Source organism: Anabas testudineus, chromosome 18, assembly GCF_900324465.2.
Source record: "Anabas testudineus chromosome 18, fAnaTes1.2, whole genome shotgun sequence".
NCBI lineage: Eukaryota > Metazoa > Chordata > Actinopteri > Anabantiformes > Anabantidae > Anabas > Anabas testudineus.
Window position 1 is genome coordinate 7,625,096 of NC_046627.1, and position 15,087 is coordinate 7,640,182.

At 39.6% G+C, this 15,087-nt stretch overlaps 2 protein-coding genes across 2 annotated transcripts in view; one reads left to right on the top strand and one right to left on the bottom strand.

The window, feature by feature from the left end:
- LOC113168725 (alpha-tectorin-like) overlaps positions 1–15,087 on the bottom strand; it is a 61,206-nt gene that overhangs the window by 34,456 nt on the left and 11,663 nt on the right. The window lies entirely within an intron of this gene.
- Positions 9,784–14,860, top strand: LOC113168255 (zinc finger protein 525-like). The gene is made up of 3 exons (XM_026369264.1): positions 9,784–9,801; positions 12,793–12,899; positions 12,992–14,860. The coding sequence occupies exons 2-3, from the start codon at positions 12,882–12,884 to the stop codon at positions 14,048–14,050; spliced, it is 1,077 nt and encodes a 358-aa protein (XP_026225049.1). The 5' UTR covers positions 9,784–9,801; positions 12,793–12,881; the 3' UTR covers positions 14,051–14,860.

The window sequence follows — 15,087 nt, forward strand, 5'->3', positions numbered from 1 at the left end:
TAGAAAAGTGATGCAATTTGTGATTTATACATTTGATGTAACTCTATCTTGGCCAAAATGAAAATTCTTGTAATTCATAAAACTCATTTTGTGTCTTCTGTATATAGTGTATGATGGAACTGGAAGCAAGTGAACAGCCGCACAGCTTCATCTACATGGATGAGGCTGGCTTCAACCTAACAAAATGCAGAAGGCGTGGCCGAAATATCATCGGCCACAGGGCTACAGTTGATGTGCCAGGCCAACGGGGCGGGAACATAACCATGGGTGCTGCCATGTGTGACAATGGTGTGCTTACTCATATTCCCATAATAGGTCCATACAACACAGAGATCTCATCCTTAAAGAAGAGAGGGGTCAGAGTGGAGATCACCTGCCAACGTATGTGATAGTTTGGGACAATGTGAGTTTTCATCACTCCAACATCATCAGGCAATGGTTTGCAGCCCACAACAGGATGCGGATGGAGTTCATTTCACCCTACTCTCCATTCCTTAACCCTATTGAGGATTTTTTCTCAGCATGGAGATGGAAAGTTTATGATCGCCAGCCACATACACAAATGACTCTCCTGGCTGCCATGGATGCAGCGTGTGATGACATCACAGCAGACGCCTGCAGAGGCCGGATAAGACACTCTAAAAGATTCTTTCCACACTGCATTTCAAGAGAGAATATTCGCTGTGATGTGGATGAGAATTTGTGGCCTACCGTACAGGAACGACAAGAGGTGTAGGAAGACCACACCAATTCCTACTGCACTGCCCGTACTGTTGTACAGAATATTGTCCTATCTTTTTTTTTCCTTTGTGTTACTGTTTGCAGTGGGTTTTTTCTATGTTGGTATGACATGGTCTGTCAACAAATTAAAGTATAAACAATAAAAGTGTAAATGTGAATCTTTTCCAGTCTCTTGCAATCAAACAAAAAGGTGTAACTTACATTTTACAATAATTGTCATCAAAACTTTAGCCATAGTTTACATCAGAACCTCCCTCTAAAGTACACAGTTATATTGACAACATGACTAAGTAATTTGACTGTCTTGTTCGTAGACAATGACACAAGGACTTGACATTCTGATGGCACTGACATGTTCAATGACATAAAGACTTAGTTTTGAGAGATGAACTAAAGATTTTGAGCAAGTTACAGGCTTTTGCAAGAAATCCATAGTGTTTTGCTGTTTGTACAAATTGTTTTGAGAAATGCACACACATATTTGCAAACTTCAATTCTGATCTGAGAATTGTACTAAAGCGACTGAGAAAAACTGTAGTTAGACAGATAGATAGAGAGAGAGAGAGAGAGATAGACAGACAGAAAGATAGACACTGTAGAACTTAAATGGAAAGTGACTTAGTTAGAGTTAAACTATCAGGGTGGACTCTGACTCTGTGAATCATTGTACAGGCTTTTGGCACAAATGACTTCCTGAACCGTTCCTTGTCACAGCGGAGCTGGAGAAGTCTCTGACTAAAACTGCTCTGCTGTTTGACAAGTGGGCTGTGGAGAGGATGTGAGGTGTTCTCCATGATGCTCAGCAGTTTGTGCAGCATCCTCCTCTCCAACACCTGCTCTAAAGGTTCCAGAGAAGCCCCCAGCACAGAGCCAGCTTTCCTGAACAGCTTATTCAGTTTCTTTGTGTCGCTGGCTCTGATGCTGCTCATGTTTTTGATGTGTGGGGTAAAGAGCTTAAAGGAGCATTTGGCACTTTTACTTATGTTTTAAATTAAATTTTAATAAACAAGTTAAAGTGATGTAATGTGAAAGATGGATGATCGATACAAACAAACCCTCTTAATATAAAGCTTGAATGACAACTATGATGACTGCAATACAATAGCTGTTTTAATTGGCATCGAGAATAAACCACAAGTGAAAATTAAATGGTGTCCACACCCTACAAAAAGGAAACACTAAATACTAAAACAAGTGCCTTCTTAGGTAACATTTCAGCCCAGTGTTCTTCACCACATACTCAGCAACAGTATTTTTCCATCACAACAATCATTATTAGAAGAACATGATAATAGCAACACGCTAAACCTGTTGTTCACATCACCTACAAAGGAAAATAAAATGTTTGATATGTTTGAATTTTTGAGACATTACATAAAGACGCCTTTTCTTCCACCCACACATTTGTATGCAAATTAGTTGAGAAGACGTTCTTCATGCTTCTCCAGTGTCTTCCAACCTTCTGGGATAGGTCAACAAAACTTTGGGCCAACACGATCTTTAGAAGGGCAGGCTATCTTTAACCCAGTGACAGTATCTACTAGGTACATTTGGAATAACACTGTGCCTGTTGGAAAAGCAGTCTCCTTTCGGGACTCATTCTCAGCAGGAGAGTGAAGTTTTTTTAGCATCCATGACTGAGGGTGTAAGCACAGTCCGCCAGCGGACTCTCCTCTCTCTATTTCACTTCTGTGTCCCTTCCTGCCCTGCGTCTCTCACCTGACCATGATTAACTGTACGATTCCACTACACTCATTACCTCAAAATGTATTCTGTTCCTCTGTCTCATGCCCAGCGTCAAGGGCAGGCCACAGGGGGTGAGACCCCTCTGATTCCTAATTATTACTAACATTAGGCTCATATTGTTCTTGCACATGTCATTTTAGTCAAAACATTGTGGCTCCAAAGTCGTTTGACTTGCAGTGCCGCTCACAGAAAGTCTGCCCAGTCTTATACACCTGTCACCACTGGAACCTCTGTGTTGTTTTACACATCAAATTGACTAGATTTTCATGTTGTGGTGTGTTTAGTTTGCTCTCATGTGACAGGGACACGTTCTGGAATCAACACTGATTGATCTGACTCTCTGTGTCACTGTGAGCACTGTGAACATCCCTTGTTCATTTCTGCTGAGGAGACAAGAAAGTAATGACCAGTACATTTTAGTGGCAGCTACTTGTCTGTAACGTTTCTCCCCCAACTCACACAACACCAGACTAAGTAGTTTACTCTGAATAATGAAGCTACGTGCTTCATGCATAATTTAAGATTTAATAAAATGCTGCAGTCACTAGAAGTAGTACAGGTAGACATGGCTCTATTAAGGAGCATATGCTGTCTCATGTCTGTTGTTGTCATGATTCCAGCCTTGTTGCTGCTGGTGCTTCCCCCCGCGCTCTTATTTTGGCAGCTTCCTGTTTCCTCTTCCCAGTCTGCACTCACACTCACCTGATTGGTCACACCTGGTTTTCCCCCACAGTATAAATACCAGCCTGCTCACCTGTTTCACCTAGTTTGTTCGCAAACCCGGGACACTACCCTGCGTTTCCTTGGATGGTTTTGTTTGGATTTTTTTTTTTTTTTTAACTCTGCCTGTTCTGGACCCCGTCTCTTGCCTGACCCCCTGGTACTGTGAGTTCTGTTTATTCCCTGTCTTTCCCCCTGCTCACGGTACCAGACCTGTACCTCCTGTCTAATTCCCTTTCCCGGACCTGTACCCCCTAAACCTGGGCTACCCTGGATTACCCCTCGTTGAACCAGCCTGACCTGACCCTGCTTCCCTTCTGGTCCAGTGAGTTTACCCTGTGGTCTGTTCTCTCCCTCGTTGTTCCCTTCCCTGCTCTGCTTTCAGTTTGGATCTCCCTGTTTCGACATGGATTGTCTTACTGTTGTGGATTTTGCCTGTCGGATTTATCCCTGAACTGTCTACTTGTGCATGACCTGGATTACCATCGACCTCTGAGTTATCCCTGTGGACTATGTCTTCGTGGTGCTTGTGTGACACATGTGTTACTGTCCTGAACTTTCTCCATTCTGTCCATGTGCTCTCCGTTGGTCGGCCATCTTAGTCGTGACGTCACTTCCGGTTTTCACCCAGCAAGGCCACCCTACCTCATCTCCTCCCATCTGGTGACTGTTTCATTGATTTACTGTGTCCTGTCAATTATCAATAAACACTGACTACTCAGTTCTGTCTTGTCTGATCCCTGACCATGGAGTCCTACATGCAGCTCGTGACAGTTGTCAATTGTCAAAAGTCAATCTTATGATATTGTTCATTTATAAATTAGAATGTAATATTTTTAGCCCCATACAAGATTAAACTACTCCTCTCTTGACTGCTCCTTGCTGATCCTCCTCCGGTAGGTGTATTGCATTTATTTCTGTTATCGCCGCTGACTTTTTGTTCATGTGTAGTGTTCATGTAAATTTACTTTAGCTGTGTTACTCATTTCAATGCTAAATACCTACTTTTAATAGACAGCAACTGAAGTAAAGGTCGTAACATACGCTTGTATTACTCAAGCACCTGTTTATGAAACTGCTAATTTCACAATAGCTAGCTAAGTGTTTAGCTCAACTGGTTGAGGCAGATGGCCGCCCTGGTTCTCCTGTAGGTTTTAGATTTTTGTCTCCACTGTCGCCTAATGCTGCTCAAATGCAATTGTTGTGTTTTCTATATAATTCTGTATACATTCATATTTTGTAAAGTATTAAATCTTAAGGGTGGACTGCATTATTATGGAATCTATTTTGACTTGGCTCTAATTTAAAAAAATAAAATAAATAATAATAATACGAATAATAATACTAATAATAATTAATAAATAAATTAAATTAAATTTTTCTTTGGCTTCATTAAAAGGTAAGAAAATGAAACTAACACTTTTTTTGATAGCACTTTGCTTTGATGTTTCTTCTTGACTCAGATTTTGTTTGCTTGCCTTGTTCCTCACTTGTAAGTCGCTTTGGATAAAAGCGTCTGCTTAATGATTAAATGTAAATAGACCTACTTATTTACAGTTTCAGAAATGACAATGAAGTTCCCAGCCAGAGGCTTTCTTCTGGGTGTGGATGTGTTTGGCTACTTGACAGATTTCAGTGCTTTCAGCAGCTCACATTGTAAACTTTTTTTTTTTATCCATCTAGGTGTGTGAAGACTAGGCAGCAGTGGTAACAATAAGTAAGTCCAGTAGCCAACATCCAGATAACTTCACCTGCATGACCTCCATTGTTATGAATTTGTCTTTGACAGATGTGTCATTTAATTGTCTCCCTGGTCTCTTTATTTATTTTTTATTAAATGACTGAATAACTTTTTTTTTTTTTTTTTTTTTTTTATATATATATATATTTTTTTATATGTTTCCTCTTTAATTCATTCCATTCCATTAATTTTCGATTTTTTATTAAATCCTCTGAAAACCAATTGTAATGACAAAAAATTGAGTAAAATAAAAAGTCTTCTTTAATGTTTTTTCCTTTTTCAAAAAATTGGATTTAGGGACCTGACACAACAAGCCCACAAACATTAGCCAACAAGAAAAACAGACTAAAGATAAAAATGTCTTTATTGATCTTGGGATTACTCATACTTAAATATCTGTGTGTGGCAAAATGTAAAGCCAAGTTCACAGAATTTCTCTTCACCACTAGGACGACTGCAATGGAGTAATTATTTTAGTTTGGATTGTCAATGCAATGTCAAACAAGAAGTAACCTTAAAAGAAATACTTTGAGGCCAGGTATCTTCTTAGGTAACATGTCAACCCAGAGTTCTTCACCACAAGCCCAGCAACAGTATTTTTCTATCACAACAAAACAAAAACCATTATTAGATTAAGGAACATCAAACATGCTAAACCTGTTGTGCATATCCCACACAGGAGAACGCAATGTTGGATGAGACATCACATAAAGATGCTTTTTCTTCCACCCCACCTCCTGACACACATTTCAAGAGCATAAATTAATCTTCCTCTTACTGCACTATCAGAGAGCTAAATGACAAGTTGATACTGAACATATCAAGCATTTATTAAAGAAAACCTCAACCAAAATGCTTATGTTGCCTAAACCCAACCACACATGTGACTCTGGACTGAAGCTCTGGTTGTTCAAAAAAATCCACTGCATCATATAATATGATTCATATCTTCATAATTCTGCTTAGTTCGTTACCTTTGAGGTGTCTTTGTAACCAACAATATTCTTTATTATTTATTTATTTTGAGAAAAAAAAACATGTTGCACCAGTGGCTGATTAATGCTGAACACTGTTTACAGGGTACACACACATACATAACATACACACTGCAGGGTGGTGCAGGGCGCTAACTGTTAGAAACTAGGCAGCTGTCATGCTATCCTGACAAACGTGAAGAGGACAAAAAGGAAAAGACAGAGAGCACCATCCTCGTTCTTCACGCAGAGACAAACTTAATCTGCAGAATCATCAGAATCCATTTACTTTTGCTACTTGAATCCTCCTATAGTTGCTGAGTGTTGTACTCACACTTTGACCCCTCCTCGTGTACAGCTGGACATTTGTATTTGCTGTACAAGCTGAAGCTGTTACAAAAACAGTATTATGTGAAATGTTCTGCCATGAATATTTGTTTTCCTTATATTAACGCTCTGGTTCTCTCATTTGAAAATATTTTCTGTAAAATATCACATGCCGACATCTTAAATTTAAACAGATTTCAGGGGGACTTGATGTTGGATTAGCTCATTCTAAAACTAGTAAATGTTCATTTGGTTAAAAATTTGAATATCTGAAGTTGCTAAAACTGAACAATAATCAAACCAACAGAGACTGATCAAACTAGAATTACCCCACTGTAGTTTTTGGCCTCTGCTACTCAGTGATGTTTTAGTTTATGCACATGTCTATCCAGACTCATATTCTTATGAATCCAAGTGGATATTTGTGCCAGATGTAATTAAATTCCTTTCAGAGATATAGTCTTGATGACAATGTGACGTAACAGACTTGACCACTAAACCGCTCTACTGACGTCTCCCAACATGCCAAAATTTTGTTTTAACAGGTGAATATCTCCAGTGAATTCTTCACCATCTGTTTCAACGGCTTTTACAACCCTGAAACCAGACAAGACTGTATCGTGGGGCCTCAACTGTCGGAGCAGAAATCTGTCTCATTCATAATAGTTTCATACTCTTTTTATGTTGATGAATATGTCCACCAGCAACTGCCAACCATTAAGACTCCTCTGGAATGCTATGGGAATTTAAATGTGGGGTCAACCGTATTGCTGTTGAATGAATGGAATTACTTAGGCTAATTAAAATTCAATTCAATTCAATTTTATTTGTAGAGCGCTTTTTACAATTGACATTGTCACAAACCAGCTTTACACAACCAAAGAACAGTACATGAACAGTGAATGTGTAAGAATCATAATAATCAGATCGTCCCTGATGATGGTGACAAGGAAAAACTCCCTGAGAAGGCAACAGGAAGAAACCTTGAGAGGAGCCAGACTCAACAGGGAACCCATCCTCATATGGGTGATTACATGCTGTGTAGGCAGCAGTCCAGTATAACAGTTAATGTCTTTAAGTTAATATGGAGTCCAGTTAGTTATTGCAGGCGGACTTGCTCCATTCCTGGACTATCGAGCGTTGAGTCGAGACCTCCGAGAAACAGCTGCTGATGTCCGCCGAGGCCAAGACCGATTTCCCAGTAGTGTGTGACCAACTCCAGTCTCCAAACGCATCCCATTGGGCAAACGTTGGATCCAAGCGACGAGATCTCCAGCCAGAAGTTGGTCATCAGGACAAGTCAGACAGGTCCAGAGGGCAAAGGGTGGAATGACGTGTAGCTCGACAAACAGACAGGAAGAGGGAAAAGAGAGAGGTAGAGAAAGAGAGAGATGGCAGTTATTTGTATTCACAGTCAGATAAAGTTACAGTTAAAACACTCCACAAAACTTAAACAATCTAATCTAAAAGCATTTGGAGGTCAGTACCTACTAACATCTGTTTCTCCTCTGTTCAGTATTTACAGTCTGCAATAGTACTGATTAACATGGGGACACAAGCAGCTTTATATTTCGTGAATTACATCATGGGATCATGGGCGAGTACAGCTTTGGGATATAGGAAGAAAGAAATCTTCATAATAACTTAATTCAGTTTAATTTAACCTGCTTTCAGGTTAAATTAATAATTATTATAGATAAGCATAAGAATAGCAGCTCACGCTGCCACAGCTGTCAAACTACCTTCTAGAGGTTTATCAGTTACTGGGTGTATTAGGCTGCATTGGACTTCACAAATGTACCTAATAAAATTCACTAATTCTCATTACACCTGGATGTAGTGTGTCTCAGTCTGCCTGCTTCAGGACCTGTTTATCTTTAGAAAGGACATTTGAATCTTCTCATCAAGCTCAGATAAACATAACAATAGGAGCCTCCATTCAGACAGAACGACCAACCAACAGCACTGGTTAGAATGGTCTTACACCACCCCCCCTTCTCCCTAAAGCATCAGAGTCCTGCAGTGCTGTTACCTGATCTGATGATACCTGAAATGTTGCCTCTGGACAGACCTGGTTTAAAATGACACATATTTCTATGTTGGTGGAGAAAAGTTTCTGCTCTAGAAAGAATCAGTTGACATGACTCAACTTTCAGACAAACTCACCATATTTGTGAATTTGTGAACAAACATTTCTTCAGAGATCCATCACTTCAAACAGACTAGTGGTTAAAGCACACAACTTCCCACCCACAGTTTTTTAAACAAACCTCTTTTGTTAGTTGGTGGTTTAATATAAGGAACTTATATACAGTAAATCCAGAAGCCAGAGAAAGGGTGCTCCCTCCTGGACTGGAAACCTGGATCCACACACTACTAAAGTACAGAAATGTGTTTGAGGGTGATTTTAATGGAAAATCCCATTTCAGACAGTCAAGGTCAGATTACAGGCTTATCTCAGTCTTTCAGAAAACACTCAGACTCTTTGTTGAGAAGAATCTACTCCCACAGCACAGTGTGTTTATCATAAAGAGATATGAAGTGATTAGAAAAACTTATAAACCGACCTAAAGAAAATAAATACAGTTAAAGTAGAGCACTGAAAATCAGCAAACACCAACAGAGACGTGTTTTCTACATAATTATTATCTGTAAAAATACCAATAAATCCCCCTAAAAAGAGTTGAAAACTGTAACATTACATCATTATTGTTTAATAAAGTCGATAAATAAAGGTACAGGAAGTAACAACTGTAATAAAGTACATTACAGTGTTGTCATTAAAGTCTACTTTGTATTTGTACCGAATCAAATAGAACCAGTTAATAAAGAACTGAATCATTTCAGATTAACCAGCTGTCAGTAGATGAAGTGGATGAAATCAGTGATGTTCAGTCAATAGTTATTAAAATAAGTGTGTAAAAGTTGTCGTTGAGCAGTTTTTCCTTCCTGCAGCTCAGCTCGAAGATCCAACATCCAACATGTGGGACAGTAACAACTGTGGAGACTGATGAAGACAAGAGAAGCAGCAGGAGTCTCACTGAGGATTTAACGAGACTGTGGCCAGAAACTGTGCTAAAGGACAGTTTCACACTTTATTCTTCTTTGTTCTTATATTAATAATAATATAATATAAAATAATATAACCTTGTTAAAGCAAAATGAGCACTTTAAATTAGCAAACAAACCAGAGAGTTTAGTACAGGCACTATTTGAAAAGACAAAAAGACTTCCTCTTTAAAAAAAAAAAAAAACTAATTATATGTGTAAGTTTTCTTTTGGAAATAAAACAAACTACTTGATACTGTAATGTGAGGAGAAGATCTTTTTTAATCTTTTTCAGATTATTTATGGAATTTTTAGTACAACGTAAAATGTCCTGTTCACATCACAGTGCAACAACATCACTCTACTACATCTACATGTATGGAACTGTATATTTAATCTTATTTTGAAGGAGCTTTTATTTTCGTAACTGATTTTCTGTGACCTATGACCCGATGATGTCACTTCCTGTGGAAACTTCTTTTGTTCCTCCGTCTCTGAGTTGAGGTGAGTCCATGCGGGTTCTCCCGTTTTTACGTCGTTAAAACGTAGTTAAAAGTACTAAATGATAGTTTTAAACTTATATTTCAAAGAAACTAAACTGAGTTATTTCAGTTTTATTGTCAGTCTTGTATTACACGTGTTTCTGTTGGACTGTACAGCTCTTTAAAGAAACTCTAAAGTTTACCGTTTCCACACCAGACTTCTCCTGCGGTCCGCTGCTGTTTCTCTCTTTTAAAGTTGTTCATGTAGAAACAAATCAAATGAAGTTGGTTTACTAGTTTTTATATTTTACTTTACACAGGCACGTCTTCTCCTTTTTTATTTATACTTTTTATTATTTAGAGTGTAATTCATTTAATAACTTCTTTGTGTTCACTGGTAAAATTGGATCTGGATCAAACCAGATTCAACTGGTCTGATCCAGTCTTTTTCCAGATCTTTTTCCACAACAAAACAAGATCAGGTGAAGTCAGACAGACATCACTAGTTGGTTTCCAGCCTGAAGGGTTTGTTGTTTGTCTCTAACCAACTTTCCTCAGACTGAAGAAGCGACTTTGATGAGTAGTGAAACATTTCAACCTAACAAGAAAGACGTACAGTTGTCACGACTCAACTTCCAGATAACTTTACCTGGAGGACTGAAAATCTTCACAGACATATTATTATTTGATATTTTACAGCATGTCCACTGTAGTGGACAGCAGAACAAATTTACTGTTAGAAAACAGCTACACTTCAAAATCAGAATAGACTGACAAGAAAACAAGAATGTCAATCCATTTTCTAATGAAACTTTCTAAATGAAACTGAACATGAACATAAATTAAAGTCTCCAGTCCAGAGGTCCTGGGTAGCACAGGTTTGAATCTGTAACACCACCTTCTCTTCACTGTTCTCCTTCTCTTCCTCTTTCTTTTCTTCCTTCATTAAAGTCTTAGTGACGGTACTTTAGGAAGCAGTTTCTCTTCTTTGTTATGCAGAGGAACATCTTGCAGCTGTGGTCACAGAGGTCCACCCCACCCAGTACAAATACCTTTAACCAGTAGAGTACAGCTTACCTGGAACAAATTTCCTGATGAAACAGTGGCCCATAAAAATAATCATTTACTTGTCAATGCAGACTTTTCCTGGTTTCTGGAGGCTAAGGCAGCCTTACCTTACCCTCCAAAGGATGTCTCTCTTTGTTTCCTCTATCACTTTCATGTCATTGACAATTTTCTGTGAGATTCTCAACTTGTAAATTTCTGGCTTATTATTGGCCCTGTGGTTTTGCTTTCAGAAAACATTTAGTCTGGGGAAAGCAAGGCAGGTCATGTGGATTGACAAGCCAGATAAGAAAATTTCTTCAGCGGTGGTCTGAAGAGAGACATTCCTCATCTGTAGCTCTCTCTCATTTGTAAATTCTGCCAAGTCTCTCCAGGACTCAAATCAATAAAATCAGATGACATTACTGTCATTGTACGTTGTACAATGAAATTAGAGCCGATGATCCTCTGGGTTCTCGTGGTGACTCTCTGGAGAGCTTTCCTAGCCGCAGCTGTGCAACTGTCAAATCACGCACAGACACAGTATGTTAAAATACTCTCTATTGAGCAATGACAGAAGGACACTAGCAGTTTCTCATTCAGGTTGTTTTTCTTTAGAAGATTGAGAAAGTACAGTCTCTGCTTCACCAGAGCAGTGGTGTTGGTGCCCCAGGTCAGGTCCTGCTCAATGGTGACGCCCAGGAGCTTGAAAGCAGCCACCCTCTCCACATGATCTCCACCAATAAACAGTGGCTGAATGTCTGTTTTGTTCCTCCTGTAGTCCACCACCAGTTCTTTGGTCTTTGTTGTGTTGAGGATCAGATTGTTTTTTCCACACCAGATACAGAACCGCTTGACCTCGTCCAAGTAAGCAGATCATCATTCCCAGAGATCAGCCCCACCACTGTGGTGTCATTAGCAAACTTAATGATGGTATTGCTGGGGTAGGTGGAGGTGCAGTCTTGTGTGTAGAGGGTGTAGAGCAGGGGGCTCAGCACAGCCCTGTGGGGAGCCGGTACTGAGGGTGAGAACTGTCGACATGTGGGACCCTACTCTAACCCTCCAGGGGCGGGCTGTCAGGAACTCCAAATCCAGAGGCATGTGGATTTGAGGCAGGGTGGGACAATGAAGTGATTTAAGGACCGATTGAAGATCTTGGTAAACACCCCCGCCAGCTGGTCCGTGCAGTCCTTCAGCACCCGACCAGTGATGCCTTCAGGTCTGGCAGTCTTCCTCGGGTTGATAGACCTCAGCGTGTGCCTCACCTCTTGTTCCTCCACACTGAGGGAGGGGCCGCTGTGGGCTGATGCCTGTAGTTCAGCTGTCTCTGGTGGCTCCACCTCGAAGTGGGCGAAGAAGAGGTTATGCTCCTCTGTCAGTGAAAGGTCCCCATCGACAGCAGTGAGGTTTGGTCTGTACCTGGTTCAATGCTGGATCCCTTTCCACACCTGCCGTGTGTTGTTTGTGCTGAGGTTGTCCTCAATCCTCTGCTCGTAGTCCAGTTTGGCCTCTCAGATCCCTCTGTTCAGGTTGGCTGTGGCAGAGCTGTACAGGTTCGTGTCACCGGACGTGAAGGCTGTGTTCCTCTACTGCGACAGGTGCTGGATCTCTCTGGTCATCCAGGGTTTTTCATTGGGATACACTCGGATGCACTTGTCCACAGTAACAGTATCTGTGCAGTCTTTGATGTAGCACAGGACTGCTGCTGTGTGCTCCTCCAGGTCTGGGTGGTCAAAAATCTCCCATTTGGTTCTCTCTAAGCAATCAACATACAGCAGCTGGTGGGAGGCAGGGAGGGCCACGTTTTAATAGTCATTCTCTACTTCAGTTTCTATAAATGGTTTGTTCACTGTGACAGTCAGCTGTCAGTAATCAACTGGATCATTGCACACAGTGATCCTCATCTGCTGAGTCAGTGATATTCTGTAGCTGTGTTTTTGTCATATCTTGTGTCTTTGTTGATTCACAGATCACATTCATCTCAGGTGAGGACGAGCATTGTTTTGTCTGACATCAGGACAGCTTTGTGAAATCTAGTGCCACTGAGAAAGAAGCAGGATGAGTTCTCCCCAAAAGGTCAGAAATTAAATCTCTCACATTTCACATACTTTGCATTTTGCATTATCTCCATTAATAAAACCTTACATTTTCTCTCTCTGTCATTTTAGACACACAGAAACGCAATGAAACAATTTCAGTATTATAACAAAGAATTCTCTTCATCATACATACTAAAACTTCATCAGATCATTTACAGTGGAGAAAAAACTCACCAACATACCCATACTGGAGAGAAGCCATTCAGTTGTGAGCAATGTGACAAAACCTTCGTAACAGCAGGAGAATTAAAACTTCATCAGAGAGTTCATACTGGAGAGAAGCCATTCAGTTGTGAGCAATGTGACAAAACCTTCGTAACAGCAGGAGAATTAAAACTTCATCAGAGAGTTCATACTGGAGAGAAGCCATTCAGTTGTGATCAGTGTGGTAAAGCTTTCTCTCAGTTAGGTAACCTGAAAAGTCACTATCGCATTCACAGTGGAGAGAAGCCTTATCACTGTGACGAGTGTGGGAAAGATTTTGCTATGTCAGGACACCTAAAACTTCATAAACGGATTCACAGTGGAGAGAAACCATACCAGTGCAGACACTGTGAGAAAACTTTCAGTTCTTCATCGGCGCGCAACAGCCATGAACGAACACATTCTGGAGTGAGACCATATAGATGTGAGGAGTGTGGAAAAACATTTGGTCACCTAGGAACATTCACAGTTCATAGAAACATCCACACTAAAGAAACAATCTACCCTTGTGAGCAATGTGGGAAGATCTTTAGCAGCTCCTCTTCATTAAGGAATCATGAACGGATTCACACTGGAGAGAAGCCTTATCACTGTGACGAGTGTGGGAAAGATTTTGCTCGATCAGGAACCCTAACCATTCATAAACGTATTCACAGTGGAGAGAAACCATACCAGTGCAGACACTGTGAAAAAGCTTTCACTTCTTTAGTAGAGCGCAACAAACATGAACGAACACATACTGGAGTGAGACCATATAGATGTGAGGAGTGTGGGAAGAGATTCACTCAGAAAGGAACATTAACAGTTCATAGAAACAGCCACACTAAAGAAACAATCTACCCTTGTGATCAATGTGGGAAGATCTTTAACAGGTACACTTCATTATGGCGTCATAAACGTATTCACACTGGAGAGAAACCTTAAGTGCAAATAATGTGAGAAAACATTAATTTTACACTGATCTGGACTTGGTTACCTGTAAGAAACAACAGGACGCCACATTGTTTGATGGAAAGTTATCAACCTACAGAGGACTGAATTCAAAGACACCTTCAAAACCAAAGTGAAAAACATCTGGTGGGAGGTTTGTCCATTTTGTTGAAATGTCATTGCAGCAAGTCAAATGATTTTCAGTAGCTGTTATGTCCTTGTATACACGACTGACAACATCAGGACATGCTCCTAATGAGACAACAGATGATGTTATGTCCTTCCAGATCTGAACTTTGTATTACGTTTTTTCTTAGTTAAAATCTCTTTTTTTTTTTTAAATAATTGCTGTTGTATAACTATAGTCAGTTCTAGTAGCACATATAATTTTTATTAGCATCAGTAATCTTAAAGTTAGAGAAAATGAAGTTGATAGTTTTGTTGTGTGAAATGCATTGAAAATATTCTACTCATTGTGTTTGTTATTTTTAAAATGTAGTATTACAGTTTTTTAAATTTGATTAAATTTGTTAGATCAAATTAAATTCTACTAAAATGTCAAACAGCAGCATGAATGATGTGAATTCAGTGTTTTAAATTGATGACAGGACAAATGAAACGTGCTGTTGTTGGTGGATAGAAACCTGATGATCTTTAATTATCTTCTGAATCTGGTTCAGCTATGTGTAGGTCTACAGTAGTAAATCAGACCCTCAGCCACCATCACAGGTAGAATCAACTTCTGGGAGAAGCACTGTTTGTTTGTTGTCAATTTTATTTTTAATTCTTGCTTTTGCTAATAAATGTTTTGTGTGATCATATTGTTGAATTGTTTTTTACATTAACAATTTGATTTCTTTTTAAGACATCAACTGAAAACAATCGGGCAACTTTTTAAATAGACACTATTCAGCCTGAAGTGATTTAATCAACCAGTGTTTAACTATTTTAACATAACATGAAGAACTGACTCTCGTGAAGTCAACAAAAATGACAAAGCTGTACTGTGTTAAACCTGAAAAAAAAAACTG